The 26,690-nt window shown below is 44.1% G+C and overlaps 1 protein-coding gene across 10 annotated transcripts in view; it reads right to left on the bottom strand.

Moving 5' to 3' along the window:
• Positions 1–26,690, bottom strand: part of MAD1L1 (mitotic arrest deficient 1 like 1) — a 346,645-nt gene that overhangs the window by 193,798 nt on the left and 126,157 nt on the right. For all 10 annotated transcript variants that reach the window (XM_040079070.2, XM_040079071.2, XM_040079072.1 and 7 more), the window contains one exon: positions 12,607–12,747. In XM_040079070.2, the coding sequence (XP_039935004.1) occupies positions 12,607–12,747 (141 nt within the window). The remainder of the gene's footprint in view (positions 1–12,606; positions 12,748–26,690) is intronic.

Here is a 26,690-nt window from a genome sequence, read left to right on the forward strand (position 1 = left end):
CCAAAGAGGCCAGATAGGATGATATTTTCTGAGATGTGGGTGCTTTATCTTCTCTGAGTGAACCAAACAGTAACTGATTTCAGGAAAGCAATCCAGCAACTCACAACTGCTTCTTGCTCCAGCAAATGCAGCCTGACACAGCAAAAAGTGAAAGTGCCTGATGGTCCCATTAGAAACCCTCGAGTTTCCTTGCTCCTGAATGCCTGTTGAGCAAAACCGTGCTCTAGAGACACGAGAGATCTCCATTTGGCAGGGGAAGGAAAGAAGTCAGGGTGTATGCCAAGATAATCTCAGTTATTAGCCCCTCCCTGCCACAGCGGTAGAGGGGTGTTGAACTGCTCCTCCATGGACAGTGGGATGCTCAGGGCTGGGAGCTCTGCTCCAGAGGCTCCTGGTGGCAAAGCACCATGGAGCACGACAGAGAGCTCCCTCACATGAACACATAAGAGTAAGAACTGTCAACGCTTGGGTTTTTTTAAGCTTCTTTTCATGCTTCAATTTTCTTTCTTCTTAACCTAGCAGATAAACATCTACACAGATTTACCTGAGCCTAAAAGTGCCTGACCCCAGGGCAATGCCAGCTCATTTGTCCCAGGCTGATACATGCCAAAAAAGTGAGTCACTCTTGGTGCAAGAGGCCACAGAGGAAGGGTATATAAATGTACATTTGCTGTAGGAGTGGCTGTATTTGTGCCATGCAACAGCCTCCAGATATTCACGAAGACTTGAGTGTGACCTTTCCTTTCCTCAGTCCCCTTTGCTGGTCAGAAAAAAAAGCATAATCCAAAGAGCAAGCGGAATGTAACAGAAAATAATATCCACAATAATTGCAGTAATGTGTACAGTGTCAATGGGCTGCAGGAATTGGATACAAGGACCGTGGATCTCGCCTGGCCTAAATAAAAAGGTGCTCATTATCCTGAAAGGAAATGCCACTTATGAACAATAAGGTCACACGGCACTGGGACGATAAATGTCATTTCTCTATACAGTTGTGATGGTCACACCTACTGTCTTCAAAAATGGACCTAAACAGCAAAGCAATAAAAAGTCTGTAGAATTAGCCCGGGACATTATTGTTATGAGAGTGTAAAATCACTCATCTAGAGCTCTTCAGACATGCTTTCCTAGGAACACTTATATATGTGTACACATGTATTTACATTGTGCCTTTTGGGAGTAATAATTCCCGAAAATAATTAACTGACACTTTCAAACAAGCTTGGATGTGTTTGGTACCACGCATGTCGGAAGTATTTGAGACTCACCATGTATTTTATCCAGCTGTACACATTCCCAGGAATTAAATCCATCTGCATAGGTAGCTTTCCACTCATCACAGCCCCCCCAGGCAGCCTCTGCCAAGCACAATGAGCAGCTCTAAATAAATACCATCCATAATGCCAACAACAACTCTCTTTTCAGCAGCTCTCAGGGCTGCCATGCTGCAGCTGAGAGACAATTAAGCGCACTCAGACGATCTTTGCGCACGAGGTGCAAGGGGAACAAATCCCCTTGGAGCAGGAAGGGCAGCATCCATCCCCCCTGAGCAGGAGCAAGAAGGGCAGCATCCATCCCCCCTGAGCAGGAAGGGCAGAATCCATTCCCCCTGAGCAGGAAGGGCAGCATCCATCCCCCCTGAGCAGGAGCAGGAAGGGCAGCATCCATCCCCCCTGAGCAGGAAGGGCAGCATCCATCCCCCCTGAGCAGGAGCAGGAAGGGCAGCATCCATCCCCCCTGAGCAGGAAGGGCAGCATCCATCCCCCCCGAGCAGGAACAGGAAGGGCAGCATCCATCCCCCCTGAGCAGGAAGGGCAGCATCCATCCCCCCTGAGCAGGAGCAGGAAGGGCAGAATCCATCCCCCCTGAGCAGGAGCAGGAAGGGCAGAATCCATCCCCCTTGAGCAGGAAGGGCAGCATCCATCCCCCCTAGCAGGAACAGGAAGGGCAGCATCCATCCCCCCTGAGCAGGAGCAGGAAGGGCAGCATCCATCCCCCCTAGCAGGAACAGGAAGGGCAGCATCCATCCCCCCTGAGCAGGAAGGGCAGCATCCATCCCCCCTAGCAGGAGCAGGAAGGGCAGCATCCATCCCCCCTGAGCAGGAAGGGCAGCATCCATCCCCCCTGAGCAGGAAGGGCAGCATCCATCCCCCCTGAGCAGGAAGGGCAGCATCCATCCCCCCTGAGCAGGAAGGGCAGCATCCATCCCCCCTGAGCAGGAAGGGCAGCATCCATCCCCCCTGAGCAGGAGCAGCCTTGGGGACAGGTGCCTCCAGCCCAGGCTCTTTGAAGAAGGGGTGCCTCATTTCAGCACTCTGCAAGTGGGGGCTCCTGTCCCTTCGCACCCACACGTGTGCAAAGCAAATAACTACTGAACATTAGTGACTGCTGGCGTGTTCCCACCCAGAGGAACAGGGGTTGTCACTGCAGATGTCACTCCTGCTGTCCCCATCACCTTCCTTCACACAAAAGGTCACAGAACGCTTCACAAACCAGCCCCTGATTTTGCTAAGGTGGAACTGGACCCATGGAGGTCAAAGGAACACACATTTTACCTGAGTATTTGAGATACCAGGGGGCTGATCTATCCTCAGGCTGCATTTTCACTCATGAAATGACCTCTTGTAAAAGGGAATAAGCCAGAAAGTGAAGAACTCTGCCTCCACGTGTTAATAAAATTGAGAGTACTTGGAATAGAGTTGCCAAAGGCAGGGCTGGTAACAACTGGCTTAGCGATAATATCTGCCACAAAGATCACTGGTTTATGGTCTCTACCACCGGGTCACTTCCCAACTGCACTGCACAGCCTAGATTTTATGAAAAATTCAGAGTTTGTGGGCTCTCAAGAAATACTTCAATAATTAATACAGATACAGACACTCATCATTTCTTTGTGTATATAAATAATGTACAATGGTAACCTTTATACAAAGAAGCCTCAAACCCTCTCCCATTACACATGAAATTCTACTTAAAATAACTTCTACAAAGTAATTACTCTGATGTTAATGGTTTCTGAATATCTCACTGGGCTTTTATACACCAGTATAAACACATAACATATGTTATAACATATAATCTTTCAAGCTTCTTGTTGATTTCCTTAAAAAATAAAAAATGTTTAGGTTTAGCAACTCTCGCAAGAATCAGCTTTCCAATGAAAATGAACTGCCTCTACAATTTTCCAAAAAGAAGTGAAGTCAATGCCACAAAGACTCACATTTGGGAGTCTGACGTGTGGAACACAGGCACGGGGACACAGAACAGATAAAAATCAATGTTTTAAGCCAGGAATCAGTTGTGTTTTTAATGTGGGCTTGAACAGAACTAGAAATCTGAGTGTACATCTGTCAAAGCTGAAGCCATTAGAGCCGTTTAAACAAAATGAAGACATAAATCACATCAATATGTCAAATCGATGTGCCATGCATTTCATAGCCGTGATACTGTCACCACAGCTGGATTCATGGCACGTGTGTTCCACAGCACTGCCTGTTTTATTAAACAGCATAAATAAAATCCAAAAGAAAAATGTTACAACTTGCATTACAGGGAGATCGTGGCTTTCTCCACAACTCCGGGCTTTCAGTTTGTTTTGCTGAAAAGCTTTTAGCACCATAAAAGCACATTTGACATTAACACTGATTAAAGCAAATAGATAAATTGCAAAGCCTCCGAGAAAGCAGAATTGTTCCTTACAATTTACCTGGACCACCCCTGGACAGAGGAGATCTATATCAACAGCTTAGTTTTTATTCACAGCATGGTGGGAACTGCTATCAGCTGGGTTTTTCACTTACTCTGCTCCCAGCCTTATCCAAATATTAGTAGGCTGGTCACACTGAAGTGAAAAAGAAAAAGAGAAGAATAAAGAGAGAAATCCTTTCCCTTCCTTTGAATTCTGTTCGAGTTTTTACTGGCAATGGTGCCGTGCTCAAATTCACAACCTTAACACAAACCAGGCTGAGGAAATGGAGGTGCTGCAGCCTCTGGCCATGGTGAAAGGCTGGGAGAGCAGATGGGAGCAAACACAAAACTCATAACGTGGAGAAAGTACTGAGGGTGAACGATTATGGATGTCCTGAAACAAAACAACTGCAACTGGCACCTGCATTTAAGCCCCATTGGACAAACTGCTCAGGCACTAGCTGAACCAGGCTTTTTAGAATAATTAGTTCCCTGAAGAAACACCTCTTCTACTACTTGTAATTAAGGCCAATATAAAGAATCAATGGGCTTCAAAAAGAAAACCAAGACAGCAACTACTGTTGTACTAATTGCAACAATAACCAAAGTATTAAGCACATTAAAGTGCATCTTATAATCCTTGCAAACTGCAAAGAGCAGGGGTGTTGGGATCCACGAGGGCATGGGAACAAGCTTGTGTTGCTGCTGTTTTCTCAAAGCATTTTTTCCTGTTTATATGTTATAACTATTTGGTAACAGGATTTCAACAAAACTCTGTAGCTGGACCCCACAGAAACGCAGTGGGCACAACTGTGCTGAGCCTACATGGAGGCCCTACAGGAAACCCTTGGAACATTTACAGCGTGCTTTTAAACTGAAAATAATAATTAAAAATAGAACTCGCTCTTACAGGTCACCGTCATCATGAATTAAAAGATGACACGAAAACATTTACAACTACATACTTTAAGTTTTAAATTATGCAGTGATTATGCAATTATTCTGAAATGAAGCACTACAAATCACAGAATTCAAATCCAGTGATTATAAAAAAAAAAATAAATCAACAAATCTCAATAAGTTCAGAACATCAAGACTCCCAGAAAAGAGCTGTTTAATCTCGTTAATACAACTCAAAGCTAGGGAACAGGTAAAATTTCCATGTAAAACATTATCCTGATGTGTAACCTTAGCTTTTACCTTTTTTTTTCTTCAGGAGATATTTATTTCCTTTCTCCCCAAAACTGCTTGGTTGCCATGGGCTGTTATAGCTTTCATTGATGTGAGAAGGTGCCTAAGTAGCAGTTTGAACATACAGGAGACATTATTGGCCTGAGCCTGATTGATTCACCAATAGAGCTCAACAAAGATGAGAAGCACTGGCCTGAGAGCCCCTCTGGGAAACATAACCTAGACAAGCCCAGCTTCCAGTCTGGAGAAAAACTGGTCAGTCCTGGCCAATTCTCCCATTCCTAAAGAGTCAGTCACCAAAATATTTATTTGGCAGTTGAGGCACACGAACACATTCCACCTGCTGCAGGAAACTCTGGGCTGGAAGTGCTCTGGAGGATGTGGCACTGCCTCCCAGGAGATCCCATCACCTCACTCCAGAAAGGGACCACACACCTTGGAAGCTGTTAGGAGACTTTAACCAATCCTGCCCCAAGGCAAACCAGATGTGTGGCACAGCAGTGACACAGGCTGCAGCTGCACAAGGCACATGGGATCAGACCAGTGCTATCTCAAACCACCACACTTTCCAGCTTGGAAAAGATTCATAGAGGTTAAATCCCCAAATTAAACACAGAAAGCAGTAGTCCTAACATTGAATGTTTCTCTAACGTTGCAGAAAACCAAAACAATCCTGCAGTTGTGGAAAGCAACACTGGAAAATGGTGCAAGTTCTAGAAGAATTTGCCCAGCAACCTCTCTACTGCCTGCCATTCATCCCTCCACACTGCCTGCAGCAGCAAGCCATGGAGACCAACATAAGAACATGCTTCTACTCTTTGAAAGCCTTCCCTCTGAAAAGCTGGAAGCTATCTGTTCCTAATCCACTCCCCAAAGATACTTAATTTGCCTTTTTTTGTCTTCTGCCTCAGAGGGAAGAGACATATCACCACTGGCTCTGCCTGTGCCCCAGTTCAGCCCCTGGTCCCCAGCTGCACCTGGCAGCAGGAGGGGATTTGCACCACATTGCACAGGAGCAGCTCTTTTAGGCAATGCCTTTGCTGTGGATGGGGCCACTGCTCCCACTTCAAATGTATTCCTACTTCCTCCTCCTCCTCCACTTAAAGACATCTAATTGCAGAGCCTGTATCTCTCAGCACAGGCATGCAGGCTCTCCAGTGTAAAGCATTTTAAAGCTCTCAGCATCGCATGAAATGCTCTCCCCAGCTCTATTGTGGTAAATGTGACTCATAAGTGCACCTCAGTTATCGGCTCTCCCAATACATCACTAAGAAAGAACCCAATTTTAAATCTTCTGTAGGAATTTAGACACGGTTCATCTGTTTCTCATGTTTCCTATAGCCAGGGACATCTGAAGCTAATCCAAATTCCTTATGTCAAGCCTCTTTTGTGCTTGGTTATTCATAACATCACCAGAAGAGGCTATGGGAGGATTTGTTCATACCAAGAGCATTTTAAGTGGAGCATTGTTGGCAAGAAGGGAAGATCTTTCTGTTGCTGGCATCTATCAGTCTGCCAGGGCTGAATGATTACTTAGAGCCTGAGTACAGGAGCATTCCCACATCCTCTGAGCATCCAACCTGGACAGCAGGAGGATGACATCAGCACAGCCTCACCTAGGCTGGGTGTGCTTCCTGCAGGCTTGAAGCACTCAGGCAGAATCCACCCTGAGCTCCCTGCACTGCTGACACAGGTGATTGGTGTTATATTCATCACTACTGCACAGCTCCACATGACAGTGTCAAGATGTGACCCAGCAAGAGAACAAGGGGCAGAGTGTCACTGACTGCATCTGCACCAGGAGTGACTCTCAGCAAGAGGTGATAGCAAGGACAATTGTCTATCCCTGTCCTTACTGCACTTGAAGCACATGAGAGATGCAGAGCTGGAAAATGCTTTTCTGTCTCCTGCATTTCAATGCATAGACAAGAGGTAAAAGTGTCCCTGAGGCTGCTGGTGTGTTTTCAGCTGGGGGTATTTTTCTGGTGGCAGTCTTTCACAGGCTGGAGAAGTTGTCTTAGTTAATGATCCACCCTATGCAAGTTGGTGACAGGACATTCTCATTCCTGAGAATGATGGAGGCTGCTTCCACTTAGCTGTGGTCCCTGGAAACTGCTGACTTAAAGCCATTCTTAAGCTGTCAGAGCATTCACACGCTAAAAATAGCAGCAAAAATCTCCCTGTAGTGAAAACAATGCTGGTTTGTGCAGAATACCTCCAGTGTAAGGAAGTGCCACAGACTGTGTCTATTGATCAATTACTGACTTTCAGGACAGATCCAAAATGAGGAATCTCCTCCAAAAAATTAAGAGCAACTGAGTTTTAAAATCTAGCTTGACCAAACAAAAAGTCTCAGATGCACAGAGACAGGATCTGCTCCGGCATCAATTAGTTTTAAGAGTCACTGTCCTTCCACAGGGCAGGGACTGTCACCTTTAAAAAATCATTAATCCTCTTGGTGACTTGACTTCCTCAATTATATGATGATTATTTGCCAGGTGTTCTCCCCAAACACAGCCACTGGCAGGTGTAAGAGGGAGGGGAGGACACTAATGACTCACTGACTCCATAAGGTCACTCAGGTCTGAAGGAAGGTGAAACACGTGAAATAACAGAGAGCCCAAGATAATCCATTATGCAGGGCTGCCAGAGAACACCGGCCTGACCTGCTCTCCTTTAGCAAAGAAAAACAAATTCCTCAGTGGCTCCTGGGAAGGCTGGAGTCTGCCAAGAGATGCCAAAGCATCTGGGTTCAAAGCGCTGTTTCAACGAGGTGTTTGAAGATGAAGTTCGGCCCCGTGACTGCTTCAGCAATCAGTGGGAGCTGATGCGTGGAGCATCTCAGCACCATCCCTAGAGAGAGCCTGTTTTCTCCCACGAGCCACAGACAAGATGCTACAGTGACAGCAGAAGTCTGGGCAAGTGAAACATATGCCATCCTGGAGTGGCAGGAAAGCTCTAGCGATTCCTGTTTGCTCCTTACGGACGTCCAAAGTGAGCAGAGTAATCATCTCACTGCTTCTTGAAAGTTGTCACTGAGCAAAAAAAAAAAAAAAAAAAAAAAAAAAGGTTGGATGGCAGCAGAGAGGTAGGGAAAGTAGGCAGGAGAAACCTGAAAATTAAAACAAACTCCTCTGTAACTTGCACAGATGGGAGGAAACGTCTCTGTAAAGTTCCCACCACCACAGAAGCCCCTTCTGCTGTGTAAAGGAGCAATCTACCTTTGAGGGGGAGAGGAAATGTGGCAAAGGAGCAAGATAAACACAAAGTGTGGATCAAAGGGAAGGGAAAAAAAAAAAAGGCAAAAAACGTGGAAAAGTGCTGATGGGGGAAGCTGAGTGAAAGACAAGGAAGAACTGTTAACTGCTCAAATTAACATTTTAATGCATTCACCGTAAAATTTAAGCACTTCAAGCACTGGGGTGGCTGCTGAGTAAACCCCCTTCGAAAGGAGCAGGCTGGTGACTTTACACCACAAAATCAGCAAGGTCCAGGTTTCACCATCAGCAGATGCATTGCAGTTATCAGGGGCAGATAACATGACAATATTTGGTCAACGAGTTTTGAGGTCACCAGTAATGCCTGTGATGGAACAAAACCACGGAACATATGGCATCTCATGTGCTGAAACTGTCAGCCTCACAATTAACTGATTAGAGTGCATATGGTGCCCACAGACAGGGGAAATCTCTCAATGTAAAAGATGCTGGAGACCATTGAAGGCGTCAGCATGAGTCTTCCTTGCATATCTCTCTTCATTTAAAGTTTCGTATGGAGCCAGGAGTGTTGTAATAAAATCACTATTAATGCAGTTATATTTATGATTATCTCCCTTTTGTGCAGCTGGATTTGACTTTTCAAACACTAAACTCCGCATCAAAGCTTTTTCACAGTGGCTGCTGCACGCAAAGAAGGTTTTTGTGTTGTCATATTTAGCTTGAAATTAAAAGTAATGAGAGCTCAGGTGGTAAAAGTTAACCAAGATTGGCTAGAAAACTATTAATATGACCAGTATCAAAACAAAAATTCATCCTGCTATAGAAATACAGAAACATTTCTGTTACAGTATTTATAACAGGCTGGCCAGGGACAAACTCATTCCCTTTCCAGTTCCAAAACACACTTTTAAAAGGATGGTGAGCAACACTTCATTAACCATGTGAAATGGGCTGGCACAGCCTGCTTGCTTTTCCAGCCACCATTTCAGATGGCATTTTTCTTTGCAGCTCTCCATGCTTTACATTCAACGCTCTGTAAAATGATTGCTTGAACCCCTCCAGCCACATCAGCCCCCTGGAGTAGGGGGCTGGGCTGGGGGCAGGCAGTTCTGGGGAGGAGAAAGCAACTGCTTGTCCATCTGTTTGCATATCCATGCATTACAGATCCAGCTTTTCTCATCCATCATCACTGAAGGGGATTTAAAAAGTTCCCCATCAGCCTTTCTTTGCCTTTCAGTCCTCTGCCCCATCAGGCTCTGACAGGAGCGGTTCTTCTGCAGCATCACCTCTGAAATGATCTGGGATCAAAGCACCCTGCTGTATCCCAGTTTCTGGAAGGTGCCTGTAATGCAGGAGATGTCTGATGCAGGCAAAGCAGCGCTCCCAGCAGCTCTCCTGCCCAGCAAGGGCTGGGGCACAGCTCCCTGTGTGCCCTGACTCCATCCTCCCAGCACACACAGCCCCCTCCAGAGCTTGCACACTCCTCTCACATTCCCTCGGCTCCTTTAAGCAGCTTCCCACTTCCGTATGCACACCCAGCAAAGGACCTACTAGAGACCCCATCTCCTTAGTGAGGAGTTAAAAGTTAACGAGTTAAAAGCTGTTGCCTCAGCCCAAAGTCTTCCCAGTCCCTCACAGCTTCCTCCTCTCTCTAAATGTATTACCTCCATCACTCCGTCCTCACCAGAGCTTCCTGCTGAAATGGATGGGGAAATCTCCCTTTCCAGAGTATGGAAAAAAACGTTGTTAGTATCCCTTTTTCCTCCTCTGTTTTGACAGATTTGGGCAGGCAGAATAAACAAGAAAAAAAAGAAAATATCTTTTCTCTACTAGGTTCTCTTCTAGGAAGCACAGAAAGAGATTTTATTAAATTAAGTAGTTTACAGCAAAAATTTTAAAAACGAAAAAAGGAGAAAACACTGATAAAAAGCCAGAGAGGACAGACATGGCTCACAGAGCAAATGTTAAGATTTATGAACAAAGCTGGAGGGCAGAACCCACAAAAATGAAGTGCAGGAGGATGCGTTTACCTCAGAGTCTTCAAGGGCTTTGTTAAACTCCAGAAGCTCCTGGAGCATAGCTGGAGCTTCCCCAGCAGAGATGGAGCACACAGGGACTGTGTCCCACTGTCTGCTGCATGCCAGTGACCCCTCTGTGGGCATCACCGTGGGCATCCACAACAGCACATCCCCTGCTAACTGGTGATCTTGAGTTTTTCCACACTTCAACCACGCCAGCCTTCCAAAAAGCATCAGCCAGGCCTTTTCAGATCAAATCCATCCCTGTCCCCTCTCTGTCCCACCCCAGGCCTCCCCTGGATCTGTCTTCATAGCTGTGCACTGGTTGCTTTGCTGGCAAACGTGTGATTCTCCCAGGTGAGCATTGCTGGTTCTCCTGTGCTCCTCTCCCCAGCTCCCTGTGTGCTGCCCTTCCACACCAGACGCTCCCAGGATGCTCCAAACCCTTCTGCCACACTGATTTAAACACGCTCAAGTTGCCTTTTCCACCCCTCCTCCCCCCCCAGAGAGGTTGTTTCTCCCACATCTCAAACACCTGAGGCTCCAAGGTGCCTCATCCCAGCAGTCTGCTCTGTTTGTGAGCTGAGTCATGCAGGTGTCAACATTTCCAAACCTCATGGGGAGGCTCAGCAGAGCTGGGAGGGTGCAGAGCATCAAGGTAGGAGTTATTAATAGCAGCCATCGACCATCTCAGCAGCTTTGATCTACTGGCAGCTGATTGCAGCTGCAGCTCCTGATGATGAAGCACCAGGGGGTCCTGACTGTACCTCAAGTTTCCTTTCCAGTTTTCTGATTTTTACTGGAACAAAGCACTTTTCCCCCAAAATTTCAAAACAGATGGGATTCAGCAGCCAACGCCGCAGTCAGAAAAGTAAACACAATCAAGCCGAAGCGTAAAATTTTACTTTGGGAGGAAAATACCAGGTCTTTGAATCCTGCTTCTAGCAAAGTCTTTGAAAGGCTTAGAGGTTGACATCACACACAGCAAAACTCCAGAGAACACAGCTCCTTTCTGAAATTTTCCATGTACCCCTTAGTCCATATCCATGAAAATAAACTTAGAATTTGTTCCCTATAAATAATTAAAGAGGTAGAACCAAATGGTTCCCACACTCTTCCATGCTTTCATCTGAAGAAGAAAAGATAATTCGCTATTGCCTGTACACAACAGAGCACACCTGACACATTCAAGGAAACAATGCAGAAAATCTCCCTGCAACAACCCAGAGCCACTGTTGGGAACATCTAAGGAAGCAGGATAAAATAGCCACCTATCCCTTTATGTCAGCATCCCTGAATCCTGCTCTGTCTGCTGGGAAGCATTACAGTGTTCAAAAGACAAAACAGAGAAACATTCTGAGGCAGATGAATTCAGGCAAATTTCCATTTCATCTGGTGTTACCAGCTACTTTCTCCATCAGCTTGCCCAAAACTTTGAAGAATTTGTTTCAGAGAAACAGCAATGAAATGGATCTATACCAGGACACTGATGTACACCACACTGTGCTGTTCTAAGGATTTAAAGATCACTGGAGCCAGTACTGCCTGAAATAAGTCCCCATCTCCCAACGCAAGGCAAGAGCATTTTTAAAGATGCCAGAAACAACAGAGCTTTGTGCAGAGTGAGACAGTTCACCCTGTGGCTTGAGCATGAACCCAAGGAGCAATTTCTACCAGTCTGCTCTATTTGAGTTATAGCATCTAAATCTAGATGATGATGGAATTAAACATGAAGAAAAAACTCACATACTTATGACTATTGTAAAGCCTGATGTAATAAAACTGCCAAGCTTTAGGATCACATATATATTCCAAATATTTCAACTCATGAGCATAAAGTCCATTCCGCTAAGCACAACAGCAGAGAGGAACAACTTGGCCAATTTAGCTTAACTTTTAGCTCACCAGTGTCAAATTTCAGATTCCCAGTTTTCAAAAAGAAAACTAAGGAGAATATAAGAATTCCCTTAAGAAATACTTCTATCTTTGGAGAGAGCGTTTTCTTTCTTAGAGAAAACCTAGTAAAAAGCATTTAATAGTGACCAGTGTTCTCTCGTTTTTTCAGGCACAAAGCCAAGAAATGAAGAATTTACAGTGGACACATGCTTTGCTCCTTCAATCCTTACGTAAAGCTGTTGCAAACGCAAGTTGCTCACACTGTGTAGAGCAGAGCTTTGATTACACACGTGATAGAGTGAATCTCTTTGCACCAGAGAAGGCCCCACCACCCCTTCACAACCCTTTCACCAGAGGGTGTGGCTGCCCCTCCAGCCGTGCAGTGCAGCACAGCACACCCCAAGATGATTATTCTTGACTTCCGCCAGCTTCAGCTGCAGAGCAATAACTCGTGGCTCTTATTGATCCCGGAATTTCGGAGCGCGAACGTGGCGAACCCGGCTCCCACGAGAGCGGATCCCGTCACCAGGCAACTCAGCCTTAGAGGTCTCAACTCCTCCAACCCCTGGGGTTAGAGCAGGATGCTGCTTTATTACCTCCAGCTCGGTGTTGTGAGCGTGCAGCTTCTGCACCATGTCCTCGGCCTCGCGCATGCGGCGGCTCAGCTGCGGCGAGTGCTCCGCCGGCGTCAGCTCGCTGTCGTACGACTCCAGGATCGCCCGCATCCCGTCGCGCTCCTGCCGGGAACAACAGTGAAACATTCAGAGCCCCTGACTGCACAACACCCTGCCAGGAACAACAGCAGAACCTTTTAGGGATAGAGCCCCAGACCGCACCCCGAGAGCCTTCTACATCTTTGACCACCGTTCAACTCAACTCTGATGGATGTACACTCATTATCTTCGTACCAGCATCAAGGCACAGACGAACACACAGTTTTAATAAAATAAACGTTGCTGCTGTGAAAGCTGAAAAATTAGACTGTCTTGTATCTATAAAACCCCACGTCCTTTGCAGGAAAGCAACATGCAGACACTCTAAAAAGCAGATGGCAACTGAAAACAGAGCCTGCCTTCTTCCTGGAGACACTCTTCTAATTCAACATGGCTGAGTGAGTTTCCTCAGCAAAATATTTAGTGTTGTACTTGATATTTTTCCTGCCAGAGCCTCAGCAAAGAAAGAACAGAATTGTCACAACAGAAATGAAACATATTTGACATCGAACAAAGTGGCTGAGAGCAAATAGCCTCAAAATGGTATGTGACTTATCACTTGTTAGATGCTGCAACACTCGGTGCTTGTAACAAACATTTTTTCAGAGGTTAATGTCTGGCAGACAGTGTTTGGCTCGCTTCTCTACCTACTGGCAATTATAAGCAGGCATTTGCAGAGAAAGACAAACAGAAGGATCCTTCTCCCCTCCCTCAGAGCGTTTCCCAACTACAAGGCTTGGGCTCAGAGCTAAACATACAAATTTTTGTGTCAGCTTCGGGCTGGAATATTCCTAATGCATTCCCAGCTTCAGAAGCACCTAATGCCTCCCTCCAAGGGACTGATGGAGAAGAAGAATGGGGACAAAAGGAAAATTTGAAGAAGCCAGGTATGTTTAAGGAGGTGACTGGTCACACTGCAATATGCACACGAGGATTAGCAGCTGATGAAGAGTTTCATCTTTCGACTGCATCTTTCGACTGCATGGAAGAACCTTGATGCTTCTGAAGCTACAGAACAGGGTCAGAGCAGCACAGGCTCTGGGCATAAACCCAAAGAGCCAAAACTCTGCGGAAAGCTGAGCAGCGCCACCCCTTCACTGCTGGGGTTTGCTGCCTCCCCTGGTACAGAAATGCAGGAGCACTCTGGACAAACCAGCTCCTTGGTGGGAATTCTGCCACCACACAGTAACACCAGGAGATCACTGGGCTGTACAGCTGTGCAGTTCACATCCAGCCCAGGCCAGTGCAGCACTTCAGAAAGCCAGCTCAGCTGCAATGAAAAGTTTCACTTGGGGAAATCAGGAATTGTTGGAGCAAGAAAAAAGGTCCTTCTCCCCACACCCCAAAATGCAAAAGGCTGTATTTCAGATAGTGAAGGTGACCACTAACCACCCAGCCCGGCCTGGATACAAAGGTTATCTCCTCCTTCCAGTTCTAAAGGTCAAAGACTGAACGTGGATAGCAAATGTCCATGTGGGGAGGGAAGGAACATTCAAATTCAAGGTGTGACAAGACTGGGGGCACTGCCTGAGGTACAGTGTGTTCAGAGCACGTCATGGACTGAAAGGTCAGCCAAGATGGTTGGGTTGGGCAGCAGGTAAAAGGACCCCAAGGCTGAAGGGCAGCCTGGGGCTACAGGAACTGAGTTAATAAATTCATAAGGAAAAACAGGTTTTAACACAAATAGTACCAGCAGCTATTACTAGCTCCTAGCCCAGATTTGACTGAAGAGAAATATTTTTCCATGGAAGCAGTTTTGCCATAGTTTAAAATTGTTCATATGAGAGACATGTGAAAGGAAATACTTCCACATTACTGAAAAAGAAGAAGCAAACCGAAATTCAATCACAGCTGCCTTGTAATTCACTTGTTTAGCAGAGAGGCAGCAGGACAGGATCTCTCCATCCTCCTTTTCCCCCTGCAGTACCCACAGACATGTTCCCAGTCTGCCCAGTGCACTCTTCATAAAGCAAACTGCTTTTGCTCAGGAGATGAATGCCATTCCCCATTTACAGCCAAATCACTTTCTAGAGCACAGAAGAGAACATAATGACAGCATTTAGTGAAGGTATTGGTTTGAGCTTTGCATGTTGTTGCAATTAGATTTGCAATTACAGCATCCTCTCTCCTTCTCTGCACTCTGAGCTGCTCCGCTGTCCTAATTTTCTCCGAAGCATCTTTCATCCATGTGATAATTTACCACTGCTGTGTTCTCTCCATTGAAGCAGGGACAGTCCCAAAATCCTTGGTGTTTTTCCAAAAGCAAACTGGACCCCTGGCAACTCCCATCACACTTGGCTTCCAATTAACTGCTGAATATGAAGTCATTTGAGTCATCCCCATCAAGATCTCAGCAGCTCCCTGGGCTGTCAAGCTACGAGGAGGACAAACCCCAGCTTTAATGTGAGCATGGGAAAACTGCATGGGAGCATGACCAGAACCCCAGAGGCTGGCTTTCCCCTAAAATCAACCACAGCCCTTGCCCTTCAAGCATCTCTCTAAAAAGAAGAGTAAACTTCAAGAATAAAAATCACACACAGTAAACACAGCAGAAGCTGTACTGAAAAAAAAGAAAAAAAAGTTCTGCAAAGCTGAACTAAAGGGTGACACAATCAAACACTTGATCCTGGAGTTTACTTATCTTCTTTAATTATTTCTAAATATTAATGCTGTTAGTGAAATCAATTCTCAGCTTCCAACAAGTGGTCCCCAGCTCTATTTTCTAAATTTCTCCCCATCAAGAGCACTTACTGAAAGCTTTTCCCTCCCTCCTAAAGATCTTGTTCGTTTGGCAGGAAACACAAGTTCTTGTTGAGAAGTCCTCTGTCTAAAAAGATTCTCTAAAATGTAATCCTAATTTAGTAATTGCTGCAGTATTTCTTCATTCTTCAAAACCCATCAAATTCCTCCCCAGGCACTTTCAGATGCCCTTTCTACCCTTATTCTGATAGAGCTGCTTTGCTATCTGGAGAGTATTAATCAGAATTACTAAAAAGCAGTTCCTCTGGGAATTTCCAAAATTTACCCAGGGTAAATCTCTGCTAACTCACCATGGCCCTATCCTGGCACAATTCCAGATGATATTCACCTTAACCAGCTTTAAATCAACACCTGAACAGAAGGGCAGCTCATTCCAAACATGCCCTAAACTCAGAATAATAATTTTGATGTTCATTATAAACCTAGGAAATTAATGCCCTACAGCAAACCCTGGTGCTCCAGCTTGCAGCTGTGTTTGAGGAGATGTAAGTTTTGAAAAAGAGGAAGGATAGTGATTTTTTTCAAAGGTTGAACAGTTTCCCTTCCTTCTGCCAGCACCAGCCCATTCATCAAATAAATATTCCTCCCACTATTGCATAAGTGACTAAGAAGAAAACACATTTTATCATTTTAACCAGAAACTAGAGCTAATCCCTTGAAAATGTGCTGTGGGAAAGAACAGGATGGCACCTCTGCAAAATGCCACCCCTAAGACGAAGCTTCTCCCCAGTCCTCCCACCAGCTGCTCTCCTCCCTCTGCGTAAAACCAAAATTTGACCCGGCTGACAAATCCCTTTCTGCAGCATTCACACCCCAGAGCAGTTTAGAAACAGCAGGAATAGAAGTGGGATCCTCCAGGACTTTTGGGTTAGTTTTAGGGAAAGATCTGAGGAGGGTTCACATAAGCACCATCATCACCCTCGCAGCACCGCACGTCACAAGGGCAGCCACAGACACCCGCACACCCACCGAGGAGCATCAGAGCCACTCCAGCCCGGGTGTGGGAAGCAACTGAAGAGTAAAACATAGCCAAAAATCCACAGAAAGGTCTCTGACCTTATATACATACATATAAGTTCAGGCCCTTCTGCTGCTGCTCCTTAGCCCCTCTTCAAACCCACACCCACCATTCACCACGGACTTCCTAATTAGTTGAAGAAAAAAAAAAAAAAAAAAAATCGATAAGAAAGAAATTAAAGTTACAAATCTAACTGAAGTCAGTCACACACCCAGGGAAAATGTGTTCCTGGGGTAAAGTTTATCTAGTGTCATAATTTTATTGAAATCCTATATCTTCCTATTGACTTTTATCGTTTCAAGCTGGATGCCAGAGTTATCATTATTAGAGTCTCAGCGTTGCTCGCAGGCCTGAGGTTTGAGGTGGCTTTTTTATTTTTTTTCCCCCTTTATAAACAAGCTGTAATTGTCTGGTTTATTGATCAATAAATCTTTCAACTGCCTCTCTTCACCCCGCTTCTGCTCTGGTGAGTCTCCCGCGCCGTTCTCCGCAAGAAAATAGAGGGTTGCTGTTTTTTAAAGAACAGATTGCTTTGTCATTAGCAATGAGAGAGCAGGAATTGTGCTGGTCAGTTCCAATAATGGCTTTTTAATGACAGATTCTAGTCACAGTAAAATCTGCTTTATTTCCACACGAGTGAACTCTGACTATTAATCCACAACCCGACGACACAGCTCGCTTCCTCTCTCACTTGTGCACGGGCTAGAGCCTGGCAGAGGAGACAGACTCTGTACAGCGGAATCAGAATATTCCCCACTTGGTGCTTTTTTTTCGATGGTACAGAAATATTTCCAAGTATTACATCAGCTTTTTGTTTAATTAATGATAATTTTGGGGGAATGTTAACAGGCTGCTTCATTATCAGAAATCAGTGGCAGAAATTTCTTCCCCCTCCTCTTCATCTTCAGACTTCTAAATCCAAATTAGTTGTAATAAGGGAAAATTTCAAGACTGAAGAAAGATATGGGAGCTTCAACATCAAACAGATGCTATTTGCAATCAGGTATAATTTAGCTAACTATTTCTTGTAAAAACACAAATAAAAGAGAGATGACTGCATAACAGAGGTCTGGGCTTTCTCGCTTTAAACCCATATACAGAAAAAGGGAGATGGTAAGTGGGGCTTGACCAGATGCTTAACATCAGTAAAATCAGCAGTGTGAGGCACAGGAATATAAGCCAAAATATGATTAGAAATAATTGAAGAATCCGTGAATGTATTAGATTGTGTCAAGACCTACTGATAAAATATATTCTTAGGTTACTTGATAAAATTAACCACATTAATCTCTGGTCCAGAGCTACCTTTGAGGAAATCACAAATGGGAAGAGAGGAACTGAAAACAGGACAGAGGAGCAGACCCAACCTTTCAAGAGAAGGATGGGTGAGAAGATACAGATTTTGGCAATCATAAATCACTTCAATATTTTGGTATCTCATAAAATACTTGAAAAAAACATTAACAATCAAATTGCAAGCAGCCACAGAAGAATTAGGGACAAGAAACAATCAACCAAGCCTTAATATGAATAATATGAAAACAGTCTAATTTCCCTCTTTGACAGGTAAATTGCTTACTGAATAAAGCCAAATAATAAATGTGATAAATCTTAACTAGAGTGATGTTTTTATCAAAGAGAGGAATTACAATTCAACACATCTTTGTAATTTGGAGGGATGAGTTTGAATCAGGGTGCTGAAATTCACAGAAACGAAGCTCAGAGCCAGCGGGCACCACGGACAGGCTGCAGCACCAGTGGGAATCTGCCCCATGCCAGAGCTGCCTGTTTGCATCTTCCTCATGGGAAACACGTGCAGCCCTCTTCAGGTCCACCAGGACCCAGGAGATGCCCTGCACCCCACAGAAAAGCGTTCACCAGGGAATGGGAAGAGGGAAGCTGGCAATTAGCAGGTTCTGCCCCAGTCTCAGGGCTGTTAAGCCTTGCTTTGGAAGTAAAGCTGTGTTCAAATCCTGTTGCCTTATGGAAAGTGTAGGGAAAAAGCAACAGCAAGACCCAGGAAGCACCAGGCCTGCAGGGGCTAAAGACACATTGGGTCAGACTTTGCTCTTATGGGAGCCACATCCCTCAGGCTCCCCTCTTGGAGCACTGCTAATTAGCACAGGAGCTAATGGACTCTCCTAGAACAAAAAAACCCAAGAGGCTCTCAGCCAAACAAAGCCAGCAGAAGTTAAATTACCAGAAACTTCTCAACCCCTCCTTGCCTTCAGCAGCATCTATGATCACTAGATCCCCTTCCTCTTACCACTCATCTTCTGTACAAACCATCTTTAAGCCAATATTTTCTACTCCCAAGCCTACAAATAGCTTCCTTCTCAGCTGCAGCCATTTCCCAACACTTCTCTCCGTGGCTGACCTATTTTCACATTGCTTTGCAAATCAGAACTGACTGCAGACACGTATGTATACACACACCATTGACTTTCTACTCAAGACCTCAATTAAAACACCATTTACAAAAAAAAAGAGCCTGTTAACTTCACAAAAATAAAAACATCCAGCGGATTTCACTAGCCTTGCACTGACAAGACCATTAGGAAACATTTTTAAAAATATCCTTAATTCTCGAATATGACTGTCTATATATCAACCAGCCCTCTACTTGTGTTTTCGCCCCTCAAGCCAATATAGAGCTACTGCAGGAATCTAAAGGTGGATTTAACCTATAAAGAAGTCTTTCAGATGTGCTGTGCTCTACAACTAGGGCTCCTCCAAGAAAAATAAAATATTCCTTCTTTTGAAGTCCAAGTACCTCCATCCATGCCTAACAGGAACAGGTGGGGAGAGGTCAGAAAGGTTGATGTACATAACCACAGGCACACAGCAAACCTTGAATCCTGGTCTGTCCCATCATCTCTCTGCAAGGGATGGGTTTTATCTTTTCTCTAACACTTTTATAACAGAGCCATTTTCTTGCTAGGAAAGTCCAGTTATCATTCAGGCTGAAAAGCAACTTTCTTCCCGAGGCTGGGAAACTGTGGTGGGAAGAGGAAACAATCAGGCAGAGAGCACGAGAGAAATGATCAAAGACTCACTCATTTTAGGTGCCAGAATAAGGCATTCAGAGACACTCCTAGCTTCTCAACCACCCATTCTTAAATTTTGGAGAAACTGGGAAATCCAATTGCTCTTCTGGCCAACGTTCAGCTGGCAGCATCAAACGTACTCCTACAAATACCTGTGTATTTCTTACACGCTCTTGTGTTCCGTAGGTTTTCCTCCTGATTTACAGCCCTCCCCTTCTAGCTCTTGTCCCTCTCTTCCAACGCTCCTCTGCAGAGAGCTCAGCTTGCCTCCTATCCTGGCAATGGACCAGAGCAAATAAATCCACTGTAACTCTTTTAATCCGTCTCTGATAAATCTGCTTTACTATCTTCTGGAAAATCGTGCATGGTCTCCGGAAGCCCCACTTTGCTTACAGCACATCCATATGCCAGCTGACGAGCAATCATACAACTGACACTGCAACAAATTAAATATTATCTGACTAAAATACCCCTGGGGTCCTCTTGCTTCACAGTGAGTTTAACATGTTTAGTTATGTTTCTTAGCCTCCTGCTGCCGTGAAATAATTGTATGATTTTTTTTCTTGGTTTAGCTCCCCTCTGCCGGAACGCTCACTGCAGCTCGTCTCCAGAGCGAGCCTGCTTTTCTGTCCCTGTGTGTTTGGCATCTCCTCATTCCAAAAAAAAAAAAAAACAAACCCAAAAAACCTCTTTTTCCTATCATTTCTCACAGTCCCACTGCTCAGGCAGCAGCAATCTTGTGTGTGTGAAGCTGCTGCATTCACCTGCCTCAGCACAGGGTCACTCCCCATCTGACACCATGTGCTCAGTTCACATCTGAAAAACAGTAATTTCTTTTAAAAAAAAAAACAACCACACAAAAACCCCTCAACATACCTTCCCCAGCCACTAGATTATCATCACTGCCAGAGGGAAAGCATACAGCTGACAAGGGAATGGATATATCCTTGCTGGCAATACAAAACTAATACCTTACCTATTCAAAAAAAAAAATCAAAACAAACGAGAACCAAAAATAAGAACAAAAGAATTTTTTTGTGATGGCACATGAGATTTTTTATGCTGCCATGTTGACAGTGTATAAAAATTCACCCCCTATGTTTACTCCTTACACTCAGACTTCTTTTCCTCCTGTCTGTCTACTAAGTAACCCAGATATTGGCCTCTAAAGCTCTTAACAACCAGTTGCTGCAGTTTTAACTGCTTAAATATCATTAACTTGGGAGAAAAGTAAACTGAACTGTGCTCAAAGCCAGTGCAGTTATCTCCACAAGAATGAAGGAGGAGGAATGGCCTCACCAAAACAACAACAACAACAAAAAATAATAATTAAAAAAAAAAAAACAAAAAACAAAAAACAAAAAAAAAAAAACACACCACCAGACATGAGTTCATCCAATCCTATGCAGCACATTCCACCAAACCCAAAAGCAATTCCTTGATCCCTTCATGATGTGTTAACAACTCCAGAAATATGCCAGCTGTGGCTTTTTTGAAAAAGGCAAAGAAAAACGGATTTTAGGTGATCCTTCAGAATATACCTCACCTGACTGCTTCATTAGGAGATATTAATCATTTCCCATACATCACTTAATTCATAAAACATTCCTTCTACTGCCTCCAGGGTATAAAAGATCAGTGATTCCAACAAGAGTTTCACAAATTCTACATCAGGTTATTTCTCAGGTCACCCATGGCATATCTGCATTATCTTTATAAAGGATTCTCAGGGCAGAGAGGACACAGCTCTTGGCCCTTGCAGCCCAGCAGTTCCTCCTTCAGAGAGGAACCAGGGAGAGAAGACGGAACCGAGACTGAAATCTGGCCCAGGGTGCACCTTCCATACTACATAAACCACCTATAAAGCAAAGGAATACCCAAGTATATTCTTGAAATAATAATAACAACCACAAAGAGTCAATTCACACCCAAACCATGCTCCCAGCAATAAGACTGGGTCAGATTATTTCATCACACCCAGTGATTTATGCAGGGCAAAGCAAAGATAAACCTTTACTTTGAACTAAAACTCTATGCTTTCCTTGCGTGAGGTCAAAATACTAATTTTACATCATATATGTTTCACATTGCCTACATCATGAGGGCTCCATGTTTTAACCTGTACCCTTTGAAAATATGAAAGGTCACTTTAACACTTCTGTCTTATAAAAGATGGAAACTGCACCAAGCAGCTTTTAGGATCAGTTTATTCTCTCACCCAGAGCACAGCTCAGCCAACACCCACAGAATGTGCCTCATTAGCTTCATCAGGAGTCACCCACAGAACCTGCTCTCGGGCAGCCAGTGAGCTCCACGAAGCTGGGATGATATTTAACCCTGTGACCTGCACTTCTGAAAGAGTCTCCTGCACTTGAAAAGGGAAGTGTGCCACCTCAGTGCTCAGGACTGCAGCCTCTGCACAGAGATTTGCCATTTGCTGGCTCTTGAATCCCGTATGAACCTCAGGGCAGGGAGGCAGAGGAGCCCATAACCCACCCCTCTGTGCCTGGGATCCTGCTCCTCTTGAGACCCTGGCATGGTGAAGAACAAAACTGGAAGTTTAAGAAACAGGTACTTTACCAAAATTCCAGTTACACCTTCACCTTGAGCCTCCCAGCGCCAGAAAAATGACAGCTGATAAAAACATTTGAAAAGCAATCTCTCATTGACAACTCCTCTGGATACTTTTATTGATCATATAAACATCCAGTCTTTCTGAAGACTGAGAGACTCCTGACTTTGCCAGTGTGGAAATTAATCCCATTACTTTTTTTCACTGCTTGAAAATGCATTTTCTTTTATCAGGTTTTAATTTGCCACCTTTCAGCTCCATTGAACATCTTTGTTGTTGCCTTGCACAGACAGGGAAAACAACTCCCAAACAACTTCTCTGAACCATTCGTTTATTAGATTCTGGGCTTTCAAATTGCCAACTCTTCTTTGACTGCTTTTTAAGGTCAACAAGTCCAGTCATTTTCCCAGCATAACTGCTTCCCCAGTCTTTCACACTCTCATCACCCATGTCTGACTGCTGCTCTCAGTCTGCAGCATCCTTGCCTGAACTGGCTTGGTAAGGAATAAGTGAAGAGAAACAGTGAAGACACAAAGTCCTGGGTCCCTTCCCCACCTCTCTGTGAGTAACAGGTACATCCTCACCCACTCCTGGTGTGCTCAGAGCAACAGGACAAGATGTTCTCCCAAAAGCTGCTGAGCCAGGGATGACAAAAAAAACAGCAAGTAATCTCCTCAGCAACACCCCCCCTCAAGCACAGCAGCAGAGAACACCAGGGAAGAGGAGATATCTCAGCACCTGAATCTCCAGTTCTTGTGCTAACAGCCCACATGTACAAATTTCCTCAAATTTCAACATTTCAGAGCTGAATTTTTTACTTTAAAATAGCCTACTAGTTAGTAAAGCTCATTTTAACACTAGCTGCCACTCAGTGAACACCTTCCATTTAGTATCACTAGACACTGCAAAATTAATTCACAGACAAAATGACACTGCTTTCTTTTCTCTCTCCACTGTCTCTGCAACATTAAGTCAACAAAATCTTCCCTCAAAACTGCATTGACATCAAGAATGTTATGCTCACACCATTAGACAAAATGTGAAACACTGAAGGCGTGCTTCATTAAAAACAAGTGGAAAAATCAGTTTACCAGAAGAAAAACATTACTTAGGAAAGACATTCATTGTACACATCTGAAAAACAATTATGATTAAATGTATGAGAAATAAACATTCATCAGCCTTTTAATTAATATTTGACCACAATATTTGCATGTTCACCAAAACCACGTTTCAGTAAAGAACAGAAACACAGCATCAAAAAATCTCCTTTGCTGCAAACTAAACCCTTTGGTTTGTTTTCATAATAACGAGCTGCCACGTTTTGGAGAAGGAAACAGACCATCAGCTTTTCTACTTCTGGGCACAACTTCAAAGTGCACAGAATATGGCACAATCACAGAAATAACTGGCAAAAAAAAGATAGAGGGGAAAAAGTCCCTCCCTGCCACGTAACACCATGGAAGAAGATGGTCAATAGCAAACAGCCAATGATGGTTATCTTACTTCCATACTGCAACACATCCACACAAAATTTTCTGAACAATTTTAAGGAACTTAAGTTGAATTTTCACCTTTGCTGCATTCCACCTACCAGAAAGACAATCCAAAGGACGCACAACCCACCATGGGCAGAATTACAGAACTTTGAGTTTGCAATCAAGTCCTCAAGAACACAAAAAGGTGAGATCAGACCCTTTTGCACTGCAGTATCTAAGCCCAAAACACTCATTGCTAAATTTGTCCCATCTCTGGAAAAACGTCCATTGAGATGTGTCAGGGAATACTATGAGAACAATTTTCTTATTCTAAAGTAAGTTAAAAGTTCAAAATGATGTCACATATCTGTTGTTATATTTGGTTCTTCTGCTTCCATTTAGAAAATACCATTATATTATTTAATAAAGTGCCTTTCAATAAACCTGGCACACTCCTGACTTAGTACAATCTTTCTCAAATACACCTTTATCTTACCAGCCAGGGCTGTAGGAGATGATGCCATTTTCAGTCTATTATCAGCACTAGGCAGACTCAGGCTTGCACAACAGCTGAGGTTTGAAAGCTAGCTGCTCAGGATATTGTCCTCCCCAACCTCCCCAGCTCTCCTGGTTTCCCCTTCTCTCCAGGAGCATATTCCATGGAATTCTTCCAGGCAGGTTCAAGAACAGATCAGACTCCCCTCTCCAGAAGACCAGGGCTATGATCCTGCCATTGGCCTTGTTTTCCCCTCTCAGGAATCATTCTCAATTATTTAACAGCATCTTTAACATCTTTAGCCCCCTAGGCTGTCTAAAAAGCCCGCCACAATCAACATAAAATCACTTGAATCCACAAGCACAAAGAAAGGGTTGGTTTGGCGATAAAGGGAAGGAAAAACTTCAGGAACAGGAACAAATCACACAGCTGGAATTTCTGACCACCTGACAATCCCCCTCCATCAACTTATTCTAAAACCTGTTCCTATTTTACCTGTAACTATTACTTTTTAGACTTGTCCTTATTATTTCACCTCCAATAACAACATTTGTGAGCTTTACCATGTTCAAAGACAGCAGGATAACTGCATTGTTTTGGTCAGTGCAGTCCCAGAGACGCTGCCTGTGGTTATTCATTCTCTTCAACTTGTTGAGGGTAAAGAAGCACTCAAAAAGCAGCAAGTGATAAGTTTCTGCCTGTCTCACTGTGCACATCAAGGATGCTAAATGCACACACAAACAAAATCAATGAGCAAGGTTATGCAGAAGAATCTCTGTGCCAAATACCTGCCTCAAGTCCATGGAAGAAGTGGTACAAATTTTACAGCAGATGTCAAACCTTCTCAACTTTTTCCTCTGAATCAAATTAGTTCCTAATGAAACAGTTTATGATTAATACTCACTTAAGTCAAGAAGAAAATGAGGGGAAAATCTATCAGTTCAGAACACGAGCAAATCACATCGGCTCCAGATATACATAATGAAAGGAACATACGCAAAGAAAACACTGCTGCTGTCTCTTTAGAAGTCTTCAGCTTCTGAGCAGGCTGTTAAAACAGTGTGATCACCACGTAAGAGCCTCTAGTGGCACTTCTGTGACACGAGCAAGCAGGTACAAGCAGTTGATGTCCCTGTGCCGCACTGATGTACCTTCTGGGGATGGATCTTCTGATGGTCCCAACACCTGAAGCCTCACCAAGGTTTGTGTCTCACTGACCACCTCTGCAGAGCTCCAGCTCAGGGAATTATCGATCCCATCCACCTCAGGCTGCTTGACAAGACCAGGCTGGCTCCCAGGCTGTGTCACTTGGATTCCCCTCAGCCCAGGGAGCAGGACACCGAGGTCAGGGAGGGAGGAGAGGGCAAAGCACAGTCCATCCATCCTGTCTGTGCTCAGAGCTGCTGGGGCAGTGCCTTGGAAGCACGAACAGAACACAAAATACCTGCTAGGAATGATCTCTACGCCTGTGAGCACGATTCTTGGCAAAAATTTATCACCTCTTCCTCCAGTCTAGTACATACTTGAAGATATGCTTCTCTGCAGCATTCACTAGTGTAATTCTTCACTTTTTCCTCTTGATTTTTACCATTTCAGTAGACGGTTAATAAATATCAATTCCTCTCCAACAACTGAGAAGAACCATCCTAGCATATCTCTCAGTTATCCAGAGCTGACTGGAAGGAGAGCCAGGAATAAATGAGATGGGGAAAAAGGACAAGAAATCACTTTGTAATTGAAAACTCAGGGCCAGCCAACAGGCAAAATGCAGAATACAGAGCCATGAAAAAAAATCAAAGCAGCGAAGAAATGTCTGTGGTCTTTGATTAATATTCTGCATTTGCACATCCAACAGGTTACTCCATATACCTAATTTTAGCACAAATCTCTAAAAGCTTTGAATTTAACAACAAATGTGGTACTAATCGGAAACCCTTCCTCACCAAGCCTGTGGCAGATCCTGTACAAAGACCTGTTCCTCCAGAGGGCACAGAATGGAAACTGTAATTGTTTTTAGGTTTTGGATGTGTGAGGAAGGAATGAAAAAATACTGTCGGTTCAATGTGTACGAAGGAGAATGACATGAAAAGAATAAAAAGGTCGAAAAGTAGAGAGCTCTGAAGTTTCCATCTCAAAAGGAAAAAATAAAAAACAAAAAACAACTTTACACAAATTTTTAAAAACTTCTGAGGAATACAAGCAAATGAAGGGATTAATCTCCAACTGAAGTCTGAGTGCTTCTAAAAGCAGGTACCTATTCAATCATCTTTTTCTTAATCAACAGTTTAATGCTATAAACAGCAAACCAGCAGCATGACAAATGAAGTTTTTAGAGAGAGCTTCTCCCTGCCTCCTCCTGTGGCACCAAAAGGCAAACAGCTGCTACACGCCCCGTCCTCACACTGGCACACTAATGGCTTTTCTGACAAGGCAAACTCTAATATTAGACACTGCTCTTATTAGCTCAGATCAGAGGGTGCTGTTAAACCCTGCAGGTACCACACTCTGCCGAGGTTGCTCTTTATTTCACAAATCATGTGTAATTGCCTCTTTAATATCACCCACCGAATTGAGCTGAACACAATCATTCTCCTCT

This window comes from Hirundo rustica, chromosome 15, assembly GCF_015227805.2.
Source record: "Hirundo rustica isolate bHirRus1 chromosome 15, bHirRus1.pri.v3, whole genome shotgun sequence".
Classification (NCBI taxonomy): domain Eukaryota; kingdom Metazoa; phylum Chordata; class Aves; order Passeriformes; family Hirundinidae; genus Hirundo; species Hirundo rustica.